Source organism: Lates calcarifer, linkage group LG13 (genome assembly GCF_001640805.2).
Source record: "Lates calcarifer isolate ASB-BC8 linkage group LG13, TLL_Latcal_v3, whole genome shotgun sequence".
NCBI lineage: Eukaryota > Metazoa > Chordata > Actinopteri > Centropomidae > Lates > Lates calcarifer.
This window is the reverse complement of record NC_066845.1, coordinates 7,587,181-7,607,177: the sequence shown is the minus strand read 5'-3', so window position 1 is coordinate 7,607,177 and position 19,997 is coordinate 7,587,181. Positions and strand designations below refer to the sequence as shown.

At 38.6% G+C, this 19,997-nt stretch overlaps 1 protein-coding gene across 1 annotated transcript in view; it reads left to right on the top strand.

Annotated features, from left to right (window-relative positions):
• The window catches only part of grid2 (glutamate receptor, ionotropic, delta 2), a 416,866-nt gene that overhangs the window by 307,567 nt on the left and 89,302 nt on the right, over positions 1-19,997 (top strand). The window contains 3 exon segments of the mRNA XM_018668844.1: positions 6,838-6,939; positions 13,228-13,425; positions 17,551-17,863. Of these exon segments, the coding sequence (XP_018524360.1) occupies positions 6,838-6,939; positions 13,228-13,425; positions 17,551-17,863 (613 nt within the window).

The following is a 19,997-nucleotide window of genomic DNA, read 5'->3' as shown; positions in this document are numbered from 1 at the left end:
ATTAAGAACACTAATTAAAAGCAGGTGTGTTATATCCAGAAGACACAGGTGGATAAATTATTCGACTGATACAAAACATCATTGCCATTCTGAGTTCCCCGAAGGAAAAAACAGTATGGGGGGGGGGGGGGGGGGGGGGGGTTAATGAAAACAAATAACTAGAGGAAACAATGAACAACATGAACTAACATCAAGCCATGATGAAAAAACATAAAGCCCTGCTGTGAGATATACAAAATCTCACTTATCACTTCTGCAAAATGACAACATGAGCTGCTGGTGAGAGTGATATGAATAAATCAACACTTACTCATATCATATTGTTTACTTGAATATTTGTTTGTTCTTACAGATGCAAAGTTGATTCCCCCTGAGAACCACATGAAACATTAAAGCTACAATTTACCAGTGCTACATGTTGTATTGTTTTTCAGTTTATTGCCATTGCATTTGTCATGGTTATCCTAATGACTGCAAAAACAAAACACAAATGATTATTGTAAGAACATTTTGATACCCACATGTGTTTCTTGATGGCCTCATAGACATATTCAGAGACAATATTCATCAGCATCTAGCTTTGGGAGAGTTATGTTTTCACTGTGTTTTAGTAGTCACTACAATTACCCATAAGTTAGTTTCATTTTCTTTTTAATATGGTGCTTAGGAATTGGGAGTTTTCAAATCTTTTGAAAGCTCTCAGTTTATGGTAGCAGTTTGGGTAGAAGCTAGCAATAGAAGCTCAATGTTAAGGTAGCTGAGTTAGCTTGGTGTGTCAATTGCGGGAGACAACCGCTCACAAGTTGAAAATGCATGCAAATTTTCTCTCCCTGAGGTCACGTAAACTTAGAGGAACAAAATAGCAGGACAACATGCAAGAATTCATTGGTCTGTGGGGCTTTGGTTTAGCTTTAGTACTGAAGAATATGTATGTCTATACTTTGTGCTTTTTTGGTATGTGTTTTAAATGAGTGTCAGTGTGTAAAGCACTTGTTTTGCTTCTTGTAATTATGGTACACTGCTACTATTTGAAGTTTTAAACTCAAGATAAGAGTATTGATGAGTATTACAAAATTAGTTGCTGCGGCAAATGAATCTAATTAGCTTTGTGTTAGCTTAACTTGCTAATTAACCCTTTATTAGATAGCTGAATTAGTTAGCCTACAAAGAAAATACTATTACAAACAACAGGTGAAGTGTGATATGTGATGTTGTGATTGCATCTTGTTTAGTTGTCTATTTGGAATAGTATTTCACTTTATAAATACTTTAGTCTACTCTATACTTAAAGTATTTGATCTCAACTAGAGGTGAAATGGGTCCATCACTGTATTGTAGGTGAAAGCAATAAATATATGTCATAGTGTATCATATGACAAAGTAACTGGTAATTATTGTAGCTTTGAAAGGCGTTTATACATATATACAGTCTGCAGGTGTTACTTTAGTGCTAGCTAGCTGGATTTAGAATAGGAGTTACAGATGAGGATTGTTATTAGCTAGCAAAATTAAATGTACTCACATCTAAACATTGTTCTACTACATGTCATTTAAACAAATCTCCAGGCCAAGGTATAGGTCCAAGAGACTTGCTCAGAGCACTGCACCAATGTGTGTGCTGGGTGCATGCACACACTGAAAATTTGTGTAAATCTGATTTAAGTGATTAAATTAGCAAATGCTGCTACAGAGAAAGTAGTGGTAAGATGAGAGACATGTAGATATACAGAGGCAGAGAGAAATAATGCACTTGTGCCAAAAGTAAAAAGAAAGACTCAACAGAGCAATAAATGAGCAACAGGGGGAAGTAAAGAAAGGAAAATAGAGATAGTGCTAGATGAATAGAAAGAAAAACATTGTGGGATGCTAATGGCAGTGTTTTGAAGCCTGAGTCTACATAGTAATGGTCTAGACACAGTGGGTCATTCACTTAACATGCACACACACACACACACACACACACACACACACACACAAATGCACATTTATTTCATACTGTTGGGGGGAAATGAGCCCTTATCTGGAGCTGTGGAGATAAGCAGAGGCAATGGCCCACTCTGCTATAGCCTGGCTGCCATTTTAGCTTCTGAGTCAAATGTGCACATCCACACACACACATGCAAAGCTGCCTCCACAGTCTCCTGTTAAATAAAAGTCAAAACAATATAAATATAGAGTGGAAATATTGATGTTCTGCTAATGTACAGCCATTTTTTATCCATTATAATGATTAACACCTAATCATGTTTGTAAATTGGTCTGAAAAATGGAACTATGTCAATGGACATCAAATAATTAATAGCTTTTATTAACATCTAGTGGTGATATAATATACAGCACAGTACAGCAGCCTATGATGGACAGAAATATAAAAGTAATATTTTCTAAGTGAAAGTCATGAGGTGGCCAATTAAAGCAAAATCCAAAAAATAGATTCTGTAAGAGGTGATGTATCAAAATGTTGAATAATAATTGCTGATGATTCCAGATGTCTGTAGTATATTCCCTCCTCAGGCCATCATTCTTATGAGTGATAGTATTTTATTTACCACATTCATTCTTGAGATGTTACAAAACTTATAATAATGTACTCTAACAACATTAGAGAACCAGCTATTTAAAAAAGTGCTTTTTAAATAATTACTCCAGAACAAACAGTGAACATTAAAGGATGTGTCCAATGTGCCCAAACTGATCTCTACAATGATCTGTACTCCCACCAATAGATGGACTGTTGGATGCAATTGAACTGAAAACATTCTATTCAATACAATACAGTAGATGCTTACAAAGAGCAATTTGGATAATAATCTTAACTCTCCTGCAGAAATTATGCTTTAAAAAACACACAAAAGTTGCTGGCAGTGACTTGTTTATTCAAATCAAAATTCTCAATACGTGGTCAATTTGTAGAGAGAATGGAAGTAAAATTAGATGTACCTGTAATGCATATTGTGCATGTGTTTGTGTATGTTTTGCTCTTTAATGTGTGTGAATGATTGAGTGAAGCCATGTGTGATAGTTATACAATTGCCAATAAAGCCAATCTGGCCCTGATTTGAATCTTAACTGTAGTGCTCTAAGAAGCTGATTGACATGTTCTTCCTGATCTTATTGGCTTATATTTAAACACTGTGGGAAATTCAACACAAACTACCCTCATCATTTGCCACTACAGAATGTTCATTGCTGAATCTTTTTCAATGCTATTCATATTTTATTTTCACAATCTCAAAAGTGCAGTCTTAACTTTGAACATTGTGGCTAAGGGATTTAGCACCTAAACCCAAAAAGCTAAAACAGATGTTTTTTTTTGGCTGATAACTGTTGCAACAGGCATTAGAGACCGCCATAGTTTTCAAGGTAGTCTTTTAGGAACTCGTTTTATTAATGCTGCCCAGAGAAATCAATATTAAGTGCCTTGCTCTAGGGTAACATGACAGCAGAAGGCAATTCTTGTCTTCCAAAGGCAGCACTGTTTTGATTTTGTAACTCTGTCATTATCTGTAAATCTTATCTGTGTACTCAAACTGACTTTAAATACAAGGGTTGGGGCTCAGTGCCATATAGCTAGACAGCTTAGTACAAGCCTGGAATACAGTGTGCAGTGGCAGGTGTATTTGCTGAGATTCACTTACTTACATTTGACTGTTTATTACTTTTTCCTCAGGCTTCTGCCCTTAAATAAATTACTTTCACTTCAAACCATTATCACTATTCAGTTTCCAGTCAAATGCCTCCCCTGGAACTGGCCTCAGTACAGTTTTTCTGTCACCAGGCTAAACTTATCTGTCACAGATAATAGGGTACAGTTCTTTTCTTTTTTATTTGGTTTGTTTTATTGGACTTTTTCCATGTGTACAGTAGGTGCTGAAAAAGCAAAGTTGCCTTCAAACTTCCTTTTGCAATTGTAAATTATCTTTGTGTGCCAGCCTTAGTTTTCACATCACATGTGTCTCTTGCACTTTACTGAAGGACAGACAAGCGACAGCACAGGCATGTTCTTGCATGTGTAACTTGTTTTTGTATGCCTGTTACTGTGCGTGCATGTGCATATATGTGTGTGTGTATGTGTGTGAGTGTGTGTGTGTGGGGGGGGCTCTGTGCTAACAAGGCATGTACTCTTGTGTGTGCCTGTTTGCTAGTGAGGTTGTGCCACAGTGTCATTGTGAAAGTCAACACCTTGACAGTGTAAAGATTCACACGTCAGTTATGTAATGTAATTTAAAATGTCAGCTCTATGAGTAGACAGTTGATGCTGATAACAAATAGTCACTGAAAAATGTATTTATAGTGCATCACATCAATTTTTAAATTTAATAATAGCCAACCTGCAACATAGTCATTTCCATTCCAATCTTTTGATTACATAAACCGTTTTCTGCACTTCTATTTCCTGTAGGTGTGCTCAGGTGCGAATGTGAAGTGGAAGCTTCCTTGTGTTACTGGCCTCTCTTGATGGCATTTAGTTGTACTGCTAATGTTTTATTGATTACACACAATCACGTTTTTACGAGCACTAATGTCTCTCATCATCTCTGCTCACTACGTATCAGTATCTTGTTTGTCTGCTCTCTGCTCCCTATCTCCCCTAGTCTCTCTATCTCTCTCCTGTAGTGTTTCTCTCTCTCTTGTTTATGTTATCTCTTACCCTCTCATGTGTGTCCTGTCTGTATCTTGTTTGTGAGTCCTCTGTATCTTTTTCACTTTATATCCACCCTCTGACCCATATTTATAAGTTTACAACTGTTGTCCTACAAACACATACATACACTGCACATTTATGCTGTACACTGAGATAACTGGGAAGGGTTACAGTCAGGCAGCATATGTGTGTATAACGTAGGACTCACACACACACACATTCACACACTGTGATCAAGGGCAGTATTGACATAGGGATTGAAGAGAGAAGAATTACACGGCAGTAGTTTTTCTGTGTTATAAAATAAAGGTTAGTTGGCTCATCTTCAGAGAAACAGAAGATTACAAATGCCTCTGTTTCCTGCATATAAAATAGAGCGAGAATGAAAATAGGGGATACAGATTTTGGTGTGTGTGGGACAGGAGACAGACTCACATTCTAGCTCCACATCTCCCCCTCCAGGCTGAAACAAGGATAACTTGTAATATAATCTACCTGGCTGTGTGTGTGTCAGAGAGAGAGAGTTACATAAATGCGGACAGACCAACGGTACATCATTGAATTTCATTGTTAGAAATTACAGCAATGTTGTAATGATGATTAGAATAATTCTGTATATAACAGCAATGAGAAACTTAAACTCCCTGCGCACTCCCACAGGTGTTTTCACTCATCCTGGCTCATGAGACCTTTGTTCAGGTTGAAAATGGGCAAAACTGTGTTGGGGATTATGGACTCTTTGCACAAATGAGATAAAGGTGTAATATTTCACACCCCAGCAGGTGCAACAAAGATGAAAGGAGAGTCAGAGAGACATTACTCAGTCACAGTTTGTACATTCCACCTCAATCCTGAGAGGACTAATCTGGTAAAGTAAGTGAATGGCTGTGTAGGGCCTTTAAAGGGAAATAATACCCTGTTTGGAACATACCTTTACACAGGCCCCTACGTTTATGGACATTGCGAGGGGTCACCAAATTTAATGTGCCAGTAATAATGCTAAAAGTCTTCCTGATCAAGTGTAGCATTGGAAGTAGGGGTATGTTTACCAGTCACACCTACAAAGGCCTGAGAAAAGGTCTGATCAGGGAAAATAGAATAAGCAAAAACAACTGCAATGGTCCACCATAGGTGTATAGGGCCTTAAATTAAACATCAAATTTCTTTGAATATGTGAAGGGGTGAAAAGCAATTACATTTTTACTCTCTCACAGTTGCCCACTGATCATCAGCAGTACTGTGAGCATGCTGTAGTGTGCAAGTTAACCATAGGTTTCTAATGCAAAACCCTCTTCTTGATTACATCAAAAAATGTGTTCTACTAGAATAGTGAGTTAATCTGTTGTCTTCTATTCTGCCAACAATACTTCAAACAGGATATGAAATGTTAACTAAACGACAGGGCGTAAAAAAAGGAACCAGTTCAACTAAGCCTTACTGTAAGAATTGGTCCCAAAAGGGAATTCATCAGAATTGGCAGAGAATTGCACATTCAACAGTAAGTTCAGGCTTTAGAAAAATGGATTATCCCATATTTCCCTCTGCTGCATGCCCTCTGCTTCTCTGGTGTGTTTGTGTTTTCTTCTAAGCACAAATTGCGGCATGCAATTTTGTGTGTATTACAGTGTGCATGTGTATTTGTGTGTGTTTGTCTTTGGATAGCAGATAGCTAAATCACTTCTTTTTTTCTCCTACTGCCTCTCTCTACAGGGAAACCAGGCTAGTTTGATCTTTGAAGCTAAAAACAATATTTTATTGAAAGCAGCAGGCAGCACATAGATGAAGAAAATATGGTTAGGGACTTAAATAATGTCGTCCGCGGGACAAGACTGGAAGTTTATGATGCAATTTGATAGAGGTGGAGGTCTGGATCAGACTCATATAGCACATCAGAATAAATGAAAATCACCATCATTACAGGCACAGTACACCAGGGATAAGTCTTGGTGTGTACAGAAAAAAAAATTCTGTAAAAAAAAAAAAATGTACATAAGAAAGGGGTGTATAATAGAGAGTAAAGACAATGGAAGATAAAATATTCAGTTAATTTATATTTGTGTCTTATGAATGTCAGGTTACTCCGACTGAGTGTGTTTTAATATCTCTTTTCTCTTCTTTTTCAACTTGGTGTCCAAGCTAGCTATGAATCTAACCTTTATGTTTCTGTGTGTTTGTTTGTGTGCACATTGCAGCTGGCAACATGGGACCCACTTCATGGCTTGAACGGCACACTGACAGACAGGAAACTGGAAAATAACATGAGAGGAGTGGTGCTACGAGTTGTCACTGTTCTGGTGAGTAGAACTGACCAGTGTGGTCATATGTGCATGCCTATTTTTTTTTCTTTGTATTATCCTGTGATTTGCAGTTGCCGTGCATAAATAAGACCTGTTTCAGTGTCCCTTGTTTGAAAATTGTCCTGTTGTTCACCCTGAAGAATTAAAAGGGATTGTTGTGACTGGTGTCGGCTATCAGACTTCAGTCTTTTGCTCTATTGTAAATCAGCCCTTTTGTCTCGTTTCCTGCTCATTATTTATCTCTGTACAGATGTAGACAGGAATTGAATGAAAGTTTGTGTGAGGGAATGAAAATGGCAGACAAACATTTGAGAGACAAAGTGTTGAGAGGAAAGAGAGGGCAAAACACAAAGAAAATGTAGTAAGGTGAGCTCACTAATGGACAAAGCTATCATCATTTCATTAGCTTCTATTTTGACGTTTGACAGCTAGATGATAGAGGCTGTTGGACTCTTGATGATAGTGAGACTCCAGCTCTGTCTGTCTCGCCTGCAGCATCGATTTGAGTACATCCCATGAGTGCTTTAAAGATTCACTGTTGTAAATTCTTCATATCCCATCTTTGAAGTGAAAGGCAGAGAAGAAAGAGATAATGCTAGACATCTTTGAGGCTATCCCTTTGTCTTTCTCTATTTTTTTTTAAGTCTTTGATTTTTATCATCCTTAAAGGTAAAAAGAATATGGATTATGTTTTTGAATATCACCCCCCCCCCCCCCCCCCCCAATCACTGGTGTAGGGTGGCCTCTATAGGTGCACTGTATATGCACATTTATTTTCTGTGTTCTATCGCTCCTCTACTCTTCATGTTCTGTACCTCTGGTTGTGTAAATGTGTCTGTGTGTGCGTGTTACCCTAGATGACTGATGCCTTGTGAGGGCCTAAAGACAGAAATAGATAGAAATAGTGTGAAATGTCCAGGGTGCTGCCTGGATGTACTGTTTTCTTTTCATGTGAGAATGGTTGGAGGGCACATCCTGATTGTGTGTATGTGATTATGTGTGTGTGTGTGTGTGCATGATGTGAAGGTTTCTAAAGGGACCTTTGGAACAGATTGTTCTATGTTGCCCTGGGCGTTTTCTTCTCCAATATAACTATTCTCTGTCTGTAAGGTGCAATGGTCTCATATAGTACCATACACCGTGACTCTTACCCTGAAACACACAGAAGCAAGCAGTAATGTGTCTAAACACACATGCACACACACACACACACACAAACACACATGCACACATGCACAAACACTGTTGAATAGTTATTGATTAGTCAATTGATGGTGAGATCATACCACTATTAGGGCCAGTGACTCTAAATCAATGCCATTGATTAGCAGGGACTGTATTGATTATTAAATGGATGTTACCAAGGGATAGCTACATCATTATAATTATGTGTTTATTGTCTTATACAGGGCTCACATTTGCGAGGCCTTAACCAGTTACATTATAATGATGTGCTCAGGACAGTAACTTGATTTTCTTTAGATGTAAGACTCTGAAGGTGGAAAATCAGACAGCCTATAAATTACCCCTCACTGACTTGCATATGTTCCTAATTTAGTTTGATTCATCTCAGCAGCTGAGTTTTCATCTTTTCGTAATGTTCTGAGCTCCTTAATTTTGTGAGGGTGCTCCCACATTTCCCTGGTTATACTCCAAATTTATGAGTAGCAAGCTGTGAATATAGCTACAGAAGCCCAAATACGCACCCAAAGGCAGAAGATGTCCCTTTTTAACTTGAGTTCACTTTTTTTTGAGATAATGAAAGAGCGATCAATGTTTCCCCCAAATGAACCTAAAGTTTTACTTTGGAGGATGATGAGGCACATAGTAACCGCAAGAGACAAATGTGTTCTACAGTTAAAAGTGTAGTGACAGTTGATAATGATTGATAATAATGATCCATAATGGTTGATAATTATATTTTGCTGATGACTATTTTTGCATTAAATTAGTTTTGTTCTGAGAAGTAGTCATTGTTTTTCTGCCCCATAGCTACAAAATTAACCAAACTAATTCTCATCATATTGGTCGTCTTAGCCAATTCTAGCAGAAAGAACAACATGACACTTGAATTTTTTCAAGTAAGGTAAAAAACTGTCTTTTGGGTGAGGACAAGAGAGAATTGATCATTCTGTGTCTGCTTATTAGAGTGAGAGGCTTAGAATAATCTAATCTAATCATCAAAAGACCTCTTAAATGTCAGTAAACTGCCAGTGCACCCTCAAGTTAGCCTGAAGTTACAAGTACTCTTCTGCCCTTATTGATTTTCAGTCATCAGTGTACCAATATGATTACAAAAAAGGCTTGGTTTTTCACCACAAATACAGAATTGGACATAAGAAATCTGCAAAACCCAAGAGCACAACATTTTGTTGGGATTTCACAAGTTTTTTCCAGTGTTCACCAACAGTCCCTCCAGGTTAAACAACCATTGAACCCATTGATGTGACCCATAGCAATGTAAAAGTTGTACACCTTAAAAAAAGTACAATTTTTGGGTGGTGGGCATTTTATGTCCTTGTTAGATTGCAGTAGTAGCAAGATGAGAGACAGTGAGAGAAGGAGAAATGCCACAAAGGTTCCTGGCTGGGGACATTGTGGTCCATGATTTACCGTTCATGGTTTCTTAACCCCCAAGTCATTTTACCTGTGATAAATCTGTCTTACACCATCATGAGTCACAGGTTTTGCTGAGTCCCATTTTGCACTGCTTGTCAATTGTTTTGTGATACATACTCTCCATCTTTGTCACAGAGATCAAAGGAAAGATTCATTTATATAACAATGTGAAATCTAATCTTATGCAGAGACTGGCAGGGCTTTTCAAAATCCATTTTACACCAATTTCACAAACAATTCCACAGAGTCTTTTGAAAATGCTTACCATGCTGCAAGTCACCACATGACCACATGACTGTTGTTTCCAGCATTCCCTCGGAGTGCTCATCAAATGCCATTACTTAGTCTTTGTGGAAAATTGTTGCTCCATCTGGAAGTCAGGTCTCAAAACAACCCAAGCAACACTGGAACCACATGTGGTACTTCCAGTCGAGAGGAGACGGGATGAACTTGTGCCAAAGGAATTAGTGTAGAGGAAAGGGAGAAAGAGGATGTCTGGTGGCAATGAGAAATGGGAGCATTATTGGGAAGACAAATGGAAGAGAAATGGAAGAGATGTATTTCTAAATATATTTGGATGTTAAATAATATTGCAAGAATGACAAGTGGGAAGTACTGTAGCCTCAACAGATGTATGGATGGATGGTTGGAGGGAGAGGGTAAGCCTTAGATGATGGTGGTGTAGAAAGATGCTAAATGGTGTATATCACAGCTGGTGAGTGGCAGGAGAAGTGAAGGGACTACAAAATAACAAGTGTCACATAGCCAGACTACATCTTGCAAGGTAATTTTTTGTTACAAGATTTAAGTCTGGAAACGATCAACTGAGTATTGATTGAGCCCCGTAGCTCAAAGCCAGGCTATGGGAAGTGAGAAAGATTACATGACTTGCTGCCTCTCAAAAGTCAAAACTTGAACAACTCTTTAGACCTGACTTTATACATTAGGAATTTTCCTGCTAATGCATGGCTTTTTTTTTTTCAAACTTCAGGTTCATTAAAAGAATAAAAATTAAAACAAGAAGAAGAAAAGACCGATAACAGAGGCAGTCTGGTGTTTGGAAAGATTCATGTTCATATTCTAAGTGAAGGAGAGAACTGTCATGTAATGTACAGCAAACTTGAGATGACATCTGTGTCAAACAACTTGTGTCCTTGTCAGAGAACTGAGCTAAGCTAAAATCGTGGGATGGCTTTGAGACACTAGAGAGGCATGTTTTTATAGTTTAGCAGAGTTTTCCTGCCTTATATTGATTTGCTGCTGCTATTGATTGTGTGTTACTTGGTTAGCTTGCAAGTTTGTGTGGGTGTGCATATATGTATGCATGTAAATGCGTGTGTACAGTATAGGTGTTCATTGCATGTATGCTTTTGTGTGTGTCTGTCTGTGTGTGTTCACTGTAAACCACAGAGCCTGTACATGGAAAGTCAACTAGAAAGCAATCAATGGACAATGAGCTGAATTATTATTGGGGAAACATAGAGAGAAAATGGAAATAGGATAAATGAAAAAGGGATTGGTTGAAGGTGTTTTGAAATAAGGATCGTTGCAGCTTTTTTAGGAACATCTCAAGTTTTACAGTATGATTTTCATCAATATATTGTAGTGCCAAATCAAACCACACTGAATACATTTTTTCTTCTTTTTTAACTTTCTAAAAAAAACAAATGTCCCCATTTACAAGACACTCTTTGCTGCTAAATTGTGCCAATTTCTTTTCTGCTTTCATTTCTTGGTAAAAAAAAAATATAGCATGCCCCTAGTCTGATTTACAGTAACTTAACTTATTACATTCCTTAAGATTCCTGTTTTCTGACCTTTGGCAAAATTGTTGAAGATGAAACCTTGATATCTAAATTCTCCACTGTGCTCAAAAGTTCCAATTAAATTCTAAAAATGTCATTATAGCTATGTAATGCATGAATTACCTTGGAAATGAGCTTCTAATGTGAACATTCACCCTAGAAGTGTATTTGGAAGTATTAGAGCCTGGGCAAGTGGCCGGCTGTGTTATTGTTCACCTGCACAGCAGGGTCAGCCATGTTTTCTCCACCACGTTTATAGTTGTTAATAAACGTTTAAAGTATTTGCATAGGGAAGCAGTCAGTGGCACTTGGGTGGTTATTCAGTATGTATGAGTATTTGTGTTAGTGAGTGCTCGTGCCTTGATTGATGGATGCTTGTGGTGAGAGAGGGACTTGGCATGCATGTCCACTCACTGCCTAATAGCTTATTGAACGGCCGCAGCTAGCAAGGATTAGAAACCGCCAAGTTAATGCGTAGCATAGCCTGCATGTGTGTGTATGTGTCTGTGTGTGTGTGCTTAATGTGCAGCCAGTATCTAGTCAATAACACACAGGCCCTCATAAATCTGCAAGACATATTGGCCTAAAACATTTCACTCATCAATAGGGATTTATTAAAGAAGAGAGAAAAAGAGGGATGAGGGAAAAAGGGGGTGGGAGGTGAAACAGACAAAAACTGAAGAGAAAATGCCTCCATGAAATACTCAATCCAAGTACAGTAAATTGAAGTAAACATAAATTTTGTTTTTCTTTTTTACAGTACACTTACTGGTTCAGTCAATTGGCTAAAATGTCAGCACTGTTGGATGTACTTTAACCTCAACAGGGAGGTGTACTGTAGATGCCATGGTGATAACAATAAACAGGAGGGTCAGTCATCATACACTTGTGAAAATGAACCCCCCAAACAATCTGCTAAACTGCACTGTGCCATTATTGATTTTTAACATTTTAATTCACTTGAAAATGTTGGTTAGGTTATGTTTTAAATAAATGATTAAACATGGTTCCCTCTGTGAATAAAAAGAGAGCTGAGCAGGGAACTTTTGGGATCCTAGCCCAAACAAAACTGGGGGGTACATCTTGTTTTTCTCCTGGAATCCCAATTAGACAGTCAAAAAATGTGAAAGAAGGCTCAATTATTTCTGGTCAGAGAAAAAGCAATCTTTTTAGTTGTCCTTTTCTTTCTATCATATTGGTAAAAAACAAAAACAAACAAAAAAACGGAGGCTACTGATGGCATTTAGTTTGCTGCTGGTTTCAATTCTCATTGTGTATAGTCACTGCTCAGCTAAGGTCCTCTCTAGAGTTTTTGGCCACAAGAGACACTGTAGAGCTTTTTTTTTAATGAGTCCCCATGCTGTTAGAACCAGTCAACAAGAGACCCACACATGCCTCAAGAGAGGAGAGGAAGGAGTGATACTCATTTCACCTGCAGGGGTTGGATTTCACCCTGGCTGTGACATTTCACATGTCACAGGAGTGACAAATCACATTTACACCCAACTACACGGATGGTAATGCATATTGAGAGTTGGGGGCGGTTAGGTAGGTTTCAAAGGTAGCAGTGTGCCAGTAAAAGAGAAGCAGCATGTAAAACATGGAAAGGCTTAGTTTTTGACAGTAGGGGGAAATTTGTTCAGCTGTCCAAGTTACTTTTTAGGTGTTTAACTGGTTAATGGAAAGTCACTTGAAAATGACTTTTTTGTATGAGTAGTGCAGGCATTATTTCCCCAACCTTTAGGATGAGTTTATATGGTATAATGGCTACTTGAGTAACTGAGTAATTTAATGCTTGAAAGACTGGTGTATTGATTGGTTGCTTGACTTACTGACACATTGATTGATCTTTCCTTTCTAGGAGGAGCCGTTTGTAATGGTGTCAGAGAATGTTCTGGGAAAACCAAAGAAGTACCAGGGCTTTTCTATTGACGTCCTAGATGCCCTCTCCAACTACCTGGGCTTCAAGTATGAGATCTACGTTGCTCCAGACCACAAATATGGAAGCTTGCAGCCTGACGGTCAATGGAACGGACTGATGGGAGAACTGGTGTTTAAGGTGAGAAGAAAATGGTTTGCATACCATACATGCAGGAACACACGTGAGCACACATAAACACACACACTTACTGTGCAACAACAATAAAAAAAAACATGGTCTGGATAAATAAGAATTCAACTAGCAGACTTCACCATGGCTGTGATATTTCCTCAATATGCAAAGGAATGTTTGTTGCCTATTTATGCACACATACTGTACCAATACACAAGGAGAAGCATGCAGGCGAGCAGGCACATGCCATAGGCATCACTTATGCTAAGAAGGACTGTAGCGTCCCTCAGGTTCAGTCTGCACAGTCCCATCATAGCATTCCCACTAGAAATTGTGTCACTTCAAAAGCAAATATTTGAATTACGCTATCATAGGGCTGAGTTTAACTTCTTAAAATATGAGAGGGTCATTCACCTGTAGCATGTAGTCTGAAGTGGACTACAGAGGGTCTGACCTTAAAGATTCAGAGATGTGATGTTGCATATTGGTGAAAATACCAATAATAATGTGACTCATTTGACTAATTTCAAGTGTCTTCAAGTACTTGATGTGTAGCTACTGGCAGACACTTGAACTGTCTCAGTGAAAAATGGAAAAGTGGAGATGACTTTTCTCAAGTGAGTGTGAAGCTATAAATGTGGATTTCACAAAGATGGAGAGGCCTCTAGTTTGTGGGCTGTCAATTGGCATAGTTGAATGATAACTGCTTTAACCATAACACAGCAGGAAAGGTAGCTTCATCTTTGTAGTCCATTAGAACAAAATGAACCAGTTTCACTGCTATGTAACAAACTTTCGACCCAAACTTTTGTGCTGCCAGGTTTATTCCCCTCAATTTAGATGCCAAAGCTGCCTGTTGTCCATCTGTCTATTCCAGCATGTTGTAGACCGTTTTCAATGCAGACATGAACAGCTTTTCTAGTATTGGCACTGGCAAACAGTACAGAATATCTGAGATTATTTCATCAAAGTACTGAATATGTTTGATACTATTACCCATCTGTTCATCTTTTACTGATTACAGCAGAGAGAGAGGAAAGAAAGAGGACCTCTCAAATGTGTATGATCTGAGTAGTCACATTAATTCAGATTTTTCATCTATGCTTAACGATGGGTTAAATGTTTTGACTGATCGGTAAGTGTACTGGAGATGAAATATCTCTATGAAAGATAGAAGAACTCCCAGCAAAAGTAAGACTTTTGCTCTCAAGCTCGTCCTCTACCCTGGAGAAAAGACACAGCACATTTGGCAACAGAAACAAAAGCTAGGCAAACATGTGGAGATGCTTCATAAGAAGCGTCTGAGTATAATAAATAGTATATATTCAGACTTTTTTCTCTGACATTTTCTCTTCCTCTGGGGCCTTGGTTCCTTAAAACATTCAGTGTTGCTTGGGAGGGCCTGGCAGCAATAAACCTTGAGCATGGTTCCTTGCCATCATGTCATTCTTTTGCCCTGAAAATAAGTCATGGATTGCTAAAATGGAATGTAACAAGGCCACTAAAAATGGCAGCAATAACAATAGTAGGGCATTTTATTTCCATTTATTACCAGAGCTGTGTACAGGCAAGATTATAGAAAAATTTAGCTAGATACAACATTGTCTTCCTTTAAAGTGACTTTACTAAATTTATCATTAAGTCATGATAGCTACAACAACCACTTTAGCAATTAACCTTTTCTTTGGATTTCTGCATTTTTTTTTTTGTATTTGTATTACACAGCTAGATTTGTTAAGTAGTATGAAATTTGGAGATAGATAATGTTCAGTAAAGTGTTGTCAATGGTGCAGAGTTGTAACTTTCAACTGTCAATGTTTTCTATGTTTTCTTTTCCATAAGCAATTGTTCACCATCTCTTAGATAAAATGTTGTGGTGCAAAATGTCCTTTTAAGGAAATAGAGCATATGTTAGTTACTTTCCCCCTGATACATTCAGCAACAGCAAGAAACCTACAGTGGCAGAGGTAGGTTCTCTTTTAGAGAAGTTCAGTCACCCTCACAGGTTTTTTGTGCAGTGATACTAAGCTGGCCTAATTATCTAGTTTGTGGAAGTTTGCGAGTGTATTTGTGAGAGTGCCCGCTCATATCTCTCTGTGCGTGTGTGTGAGCGCATGCACGCAATGCCCTTTGATGTCCTCCTGGAATTCCACTAAGCTGCTCCACACTTTGTTCATTCTCCATAGGTCAAGGATGGTTTTTATTATCAGCAATGTTTTTTTCAGAGGTTTTCCATGCCTTCAGTTCATTATTTTCCCATGGCTGTGTGTAAGGCTTGAGCATTTTTTAAGACTGGGCTCTCCTTCCCTTGACCTTGTATACTTGTGTGTGTATTCAGCATTTGTACCCTGCCACCACTCCCCGAGTGCAACAGCTCACAAAATGATAGAGAAATGCTTTGAGCACAATGCATATTTATGTGTACACAGACAAGCACAGGCTGTAAATAAACTGAACATGCAAATAATTTTGTTTTCCCCATCAGTCAGCAACAAGGTTTATCTTTCCAAAAACCCAATTATGCCAGATAATTATTACCCAAAGTCCTCTCTGGAAGTTTCTGTGTTGACTGACCACTGCAGTCGGCATGGCAATTTATCTCTACTCACACGTACACACACACTTGCATGCATATTGTTGTGCTGTCTCAACCGACAGGCATCCTGCAGGGTCTCTCCTAATATTCTTCTTATGCAGTGTAAGTGACAATTTCTGCACATTTAAGCATTTTGTTTCCTCACTCGACTGTGAAATTAGCCCATTTTTTTTGCCTACAGTGCTTTCAAATTTTTGTTTGTTTTGTGTGTGTGTGTGCGTGTGTGTGCAGATGTGAATGTAGTGTGTGGTGGGTATGCATGCGAGTGTGTGTGTAAGTGTATAATCAGTGCATGTGTACAGTGGCTGTAGGCCTACTAAATCACAAATCACCGAACCTGTTACAACCAGTTGTTTCTAGCAACAAAGACATTCTCATTATCGAACAAGTTCATAATATGTGCCCTATCTCACGCGAGTATAGATTTCACACACACACTCACAACATCTTAAATCCTTGTTATGGTACAAGCAGATGTCTGCAGTTGCTAGCCAAGCACTAGGGACTGAAAACATTTTAATTAGCTATCATTGTTTCTGCATTTAAGCTAAGCTCAGCCTATTTTTCTTGGCAGACACTCACTGACAGCTTTTTTTCAACTTAAAGTCTTAAATAATTAAAGCAATCATTTGTTGTCTCTTAAAAATCCAAGAATTCCAAGTGAAAGCAGGTCAACGGGATAATGAATGAATGATTCAAAAGTCATACATGAAAATATGGGCTTACAGTAGGCTTACAAGACAGATAGTTATGTACAGTACAGAGGCAAAATAGTATTAAGCAGATAATGAGAATATCCATACATGAGCTTACTTCTGGGTATCTTCTTCTTTCTCCCTTAATTATATTTTTGGTTATCGCCAATCTCCATTTACTCCCAAAAAAAATGCACAATATTCAACATCCTTTGAAAATCACGGTCATTAACCTGTTCACATTTGTCAGCATTGAGTAAAGCTTTCACAGCATCACAGAATTTCCCATCAATGTGAGGCTGGAAGAGGGAAGGTCGAGGCTACACGATCATAAAAAGTTTCTGAAAGTCTGGCAGTGGTTCAAGACAAAAAGTCAGCTCTTGCACACTGTCACTGGTGAATTTATTTAATAGATAAATTCACCATCAGTGTTGACAGTGTACAGGACCAGATTTTTTTGTTGTTTTGAACCATTGCTTTAAGTCCTACGCACCTGTCTGTATACAGATGTGCCCAGAACACTTTTTTCATCTCCCTACTGGTGTTTTTACATTTACTTTTGAAGAAAAAGAATACACTCTGTCAACAAATGTTCTGTTCTCAGAAAACCAATTTTGTTTATCTATAAACAGGACAGATTTTTCGATGTGGTAGTGAGGTTTCTTTGTGTTTGGACTTTCATTTATTATTTTAGATGGTGAGAAGACACAGGCGGAACTTAACACGCGTAACCTACTGTATCTCTTGGTACAAAAGTCCACATTTTTCAGCTGTGTTTCCTCACCTACACATTTTCACAATGTTGATACTTGAAACTCCTCTCTTCTCTGCCTCTTGCAGCGAGCTGATGTGGGACTCTCTGCCCTGACCATCACGCCTGAGCGAGAGAGTGTTGTGGACTTCACCACACGCTACATGGATTATTCTGTGGGTGTTCTGCTGCGCAAGGCCGAACGCACTGTGGACATGTTTGCCTGCCTGGCGCCCTTCGACCTGTCATTGTGGGCGTGCATCGCGGGCACTGTGCTCCTCGTTGGCATCCTGGTGTACTTGCTCAACTGGCTCAACCCACCCCGGCTACCCATGGGATCTGTGTCCTCGACAACACTGTACAATTCCATGTGGTTTGTGTACGGCTCCTTTGTACAACAAGGTAAGAAGGAAATGAGATAGAGGGAGTGGGAACCAGATGTGATGGTATGGTAAATCCTGATGGTTTTAACAAACTGTTTCTCATAGGAAGTGGAGTGGAGATTCAGTGTATAAAAATATGTAGTCATGATGACAACATTGAATTTGGAAAGTGAACTGGAACATTATCCTACTCCTAACCCCAGATAAAGACACATTTATGCATTTAACCAAAACTGTGATCTTTCCCTAACCTAAGCTAAGTGTTTTAGCAGCCTTAATCTACACGTAATGCCAAAACCCAAGACAATATATGCCTACCTTCCAGCCTGAACACTTCCCTATGACTTTTGCACAGGAAGTTATCACTTTTTGGCCTGGAAATAATGTTAGCAATGAAAAGACTCTACATGGCAATTATGTCTTCTTCAAAATATATTAGGCAAGACCAGTTCATTTTTAGGAGACACGGTTCCATGTCTGCTGGTCACATGACTTGGTCTGCTGGTCACTTGTGGCAGCTGACAGCTGGCAACCAGAAGGTGCACTGTAGTGTTGTTTTTTTAATATTTTGCCATAGAGATATGGGCTTTTACAACCCCATATTGTATTTGCAGGGTCCAGCACAAAGGTAAAATATAGAGAGATAATGGGAGGGGAGGGAAGCATAGAAGAAAAAATGTGATTGCTACAGCAATCTTATGTCAAAAATTTCATAATAGCTGTCCTCTGGGTGTGATAAGTGCAGACTGACCTTTCATGTTTGAGCGCAATAGTCAAATGCGCACAAAGAAGGAGGAGAGGTTTTGTTCCACATGGATTGAGTGGAGGATAATGGCCTCATCCCTAAGATTTTCCAGAATCCACTGGGCTGTGCTCAGGTGTAGAAATCAGACAATTGACACCTAGGGAAGGATTTAAATTCAAATTTAAATCAGTGCAGGAATAGAGCTATGGCAGGGAGAGGAAAGGGCAATTGGAACATGGAAAAAATAAGATAACATCATTTATTATGTCTGTTTTTCAACTGGTTTGTGTGTTGCACTGAATATCTATACCTCTGTTGAACATAGAATGAAAGCAACAGTGAATATGTTCACATTCATAGGCTCATTCTTGTGTTTGTGTCTGTGTGCAAGTGTGTACTACTATAATAAATAAATAACTGCTATTTTCCAATGAGCTCTCACTATCATGCTCCAGGACTCGTAATAGTTAATTTTTTAGGCTACATTAATTATGCAAATTTAAGGAGGATTTTTTCTTCTTTTTTTCATCGTTGCCTGTGAAACATTTCAGGCCCTGAATAAGCAACTGATGAGCATTCCACCATTTGGTAAATAATCCTCCATCTTGTGCTGCAGCTAATGGTGGTAATGATGATGATGATACATTCTAATTGCTGTTTGATATTCACAATCGTTTCTCTTTTTAGCTGTAATTAACATTTTAGTCATGGCATCATTAGAGAGAAAAAAGAGAGAGAGAGAAAGGATATAATTCTTCAAGAGTGTGCTGTCCTTTGTGTGCATTTATTGGTGTGTTTTGTGTTGGGTATACACAGTAGGTTTAAATGTGTGTCTGAGTCTTTGTGTGTCATATCAGGTGCTTCCTGATCACGTGAGAAGAGCTGTGCTGTATCTGCAGGTAATTTCTTCCCTGATTTGCCTAGCCAGAGATATCTCTCACAAAATTAACTGAGCATGAACGGTCTACTTCCACAAGGCTAAGTGGGCTGACCTTCACTAGCTGTAAAAGTCACCTGGAATGTTTTTTACTTTCATCCCAGCAATTATTCTGTGAAGCAGAGATCTCATCTTTTGGACAGCTGATAGCTGATTATAAAATTTTATTATATCTTGACTGACAAATAAGACATAATTTGAAAACTGCAAATACAAGTTCATTAAAAGTTTATAAAGTCATTGAAAATGTACAAACACACACACACACACACACACACACACACACACACACACACACACACACAATATTCATTCAGCAGCACCTCTGTAATGTCCCAGACCTTTGTGCTTCACCCTGAAATATTACCCTTAGGGAAAATTGATTCAGATGCGAAGACACTCACACACCCACAGCAGGAGGGAGCTGGAGATGAGTGATGAGAGTGAATAGTCAAACATGACGCCAGAATT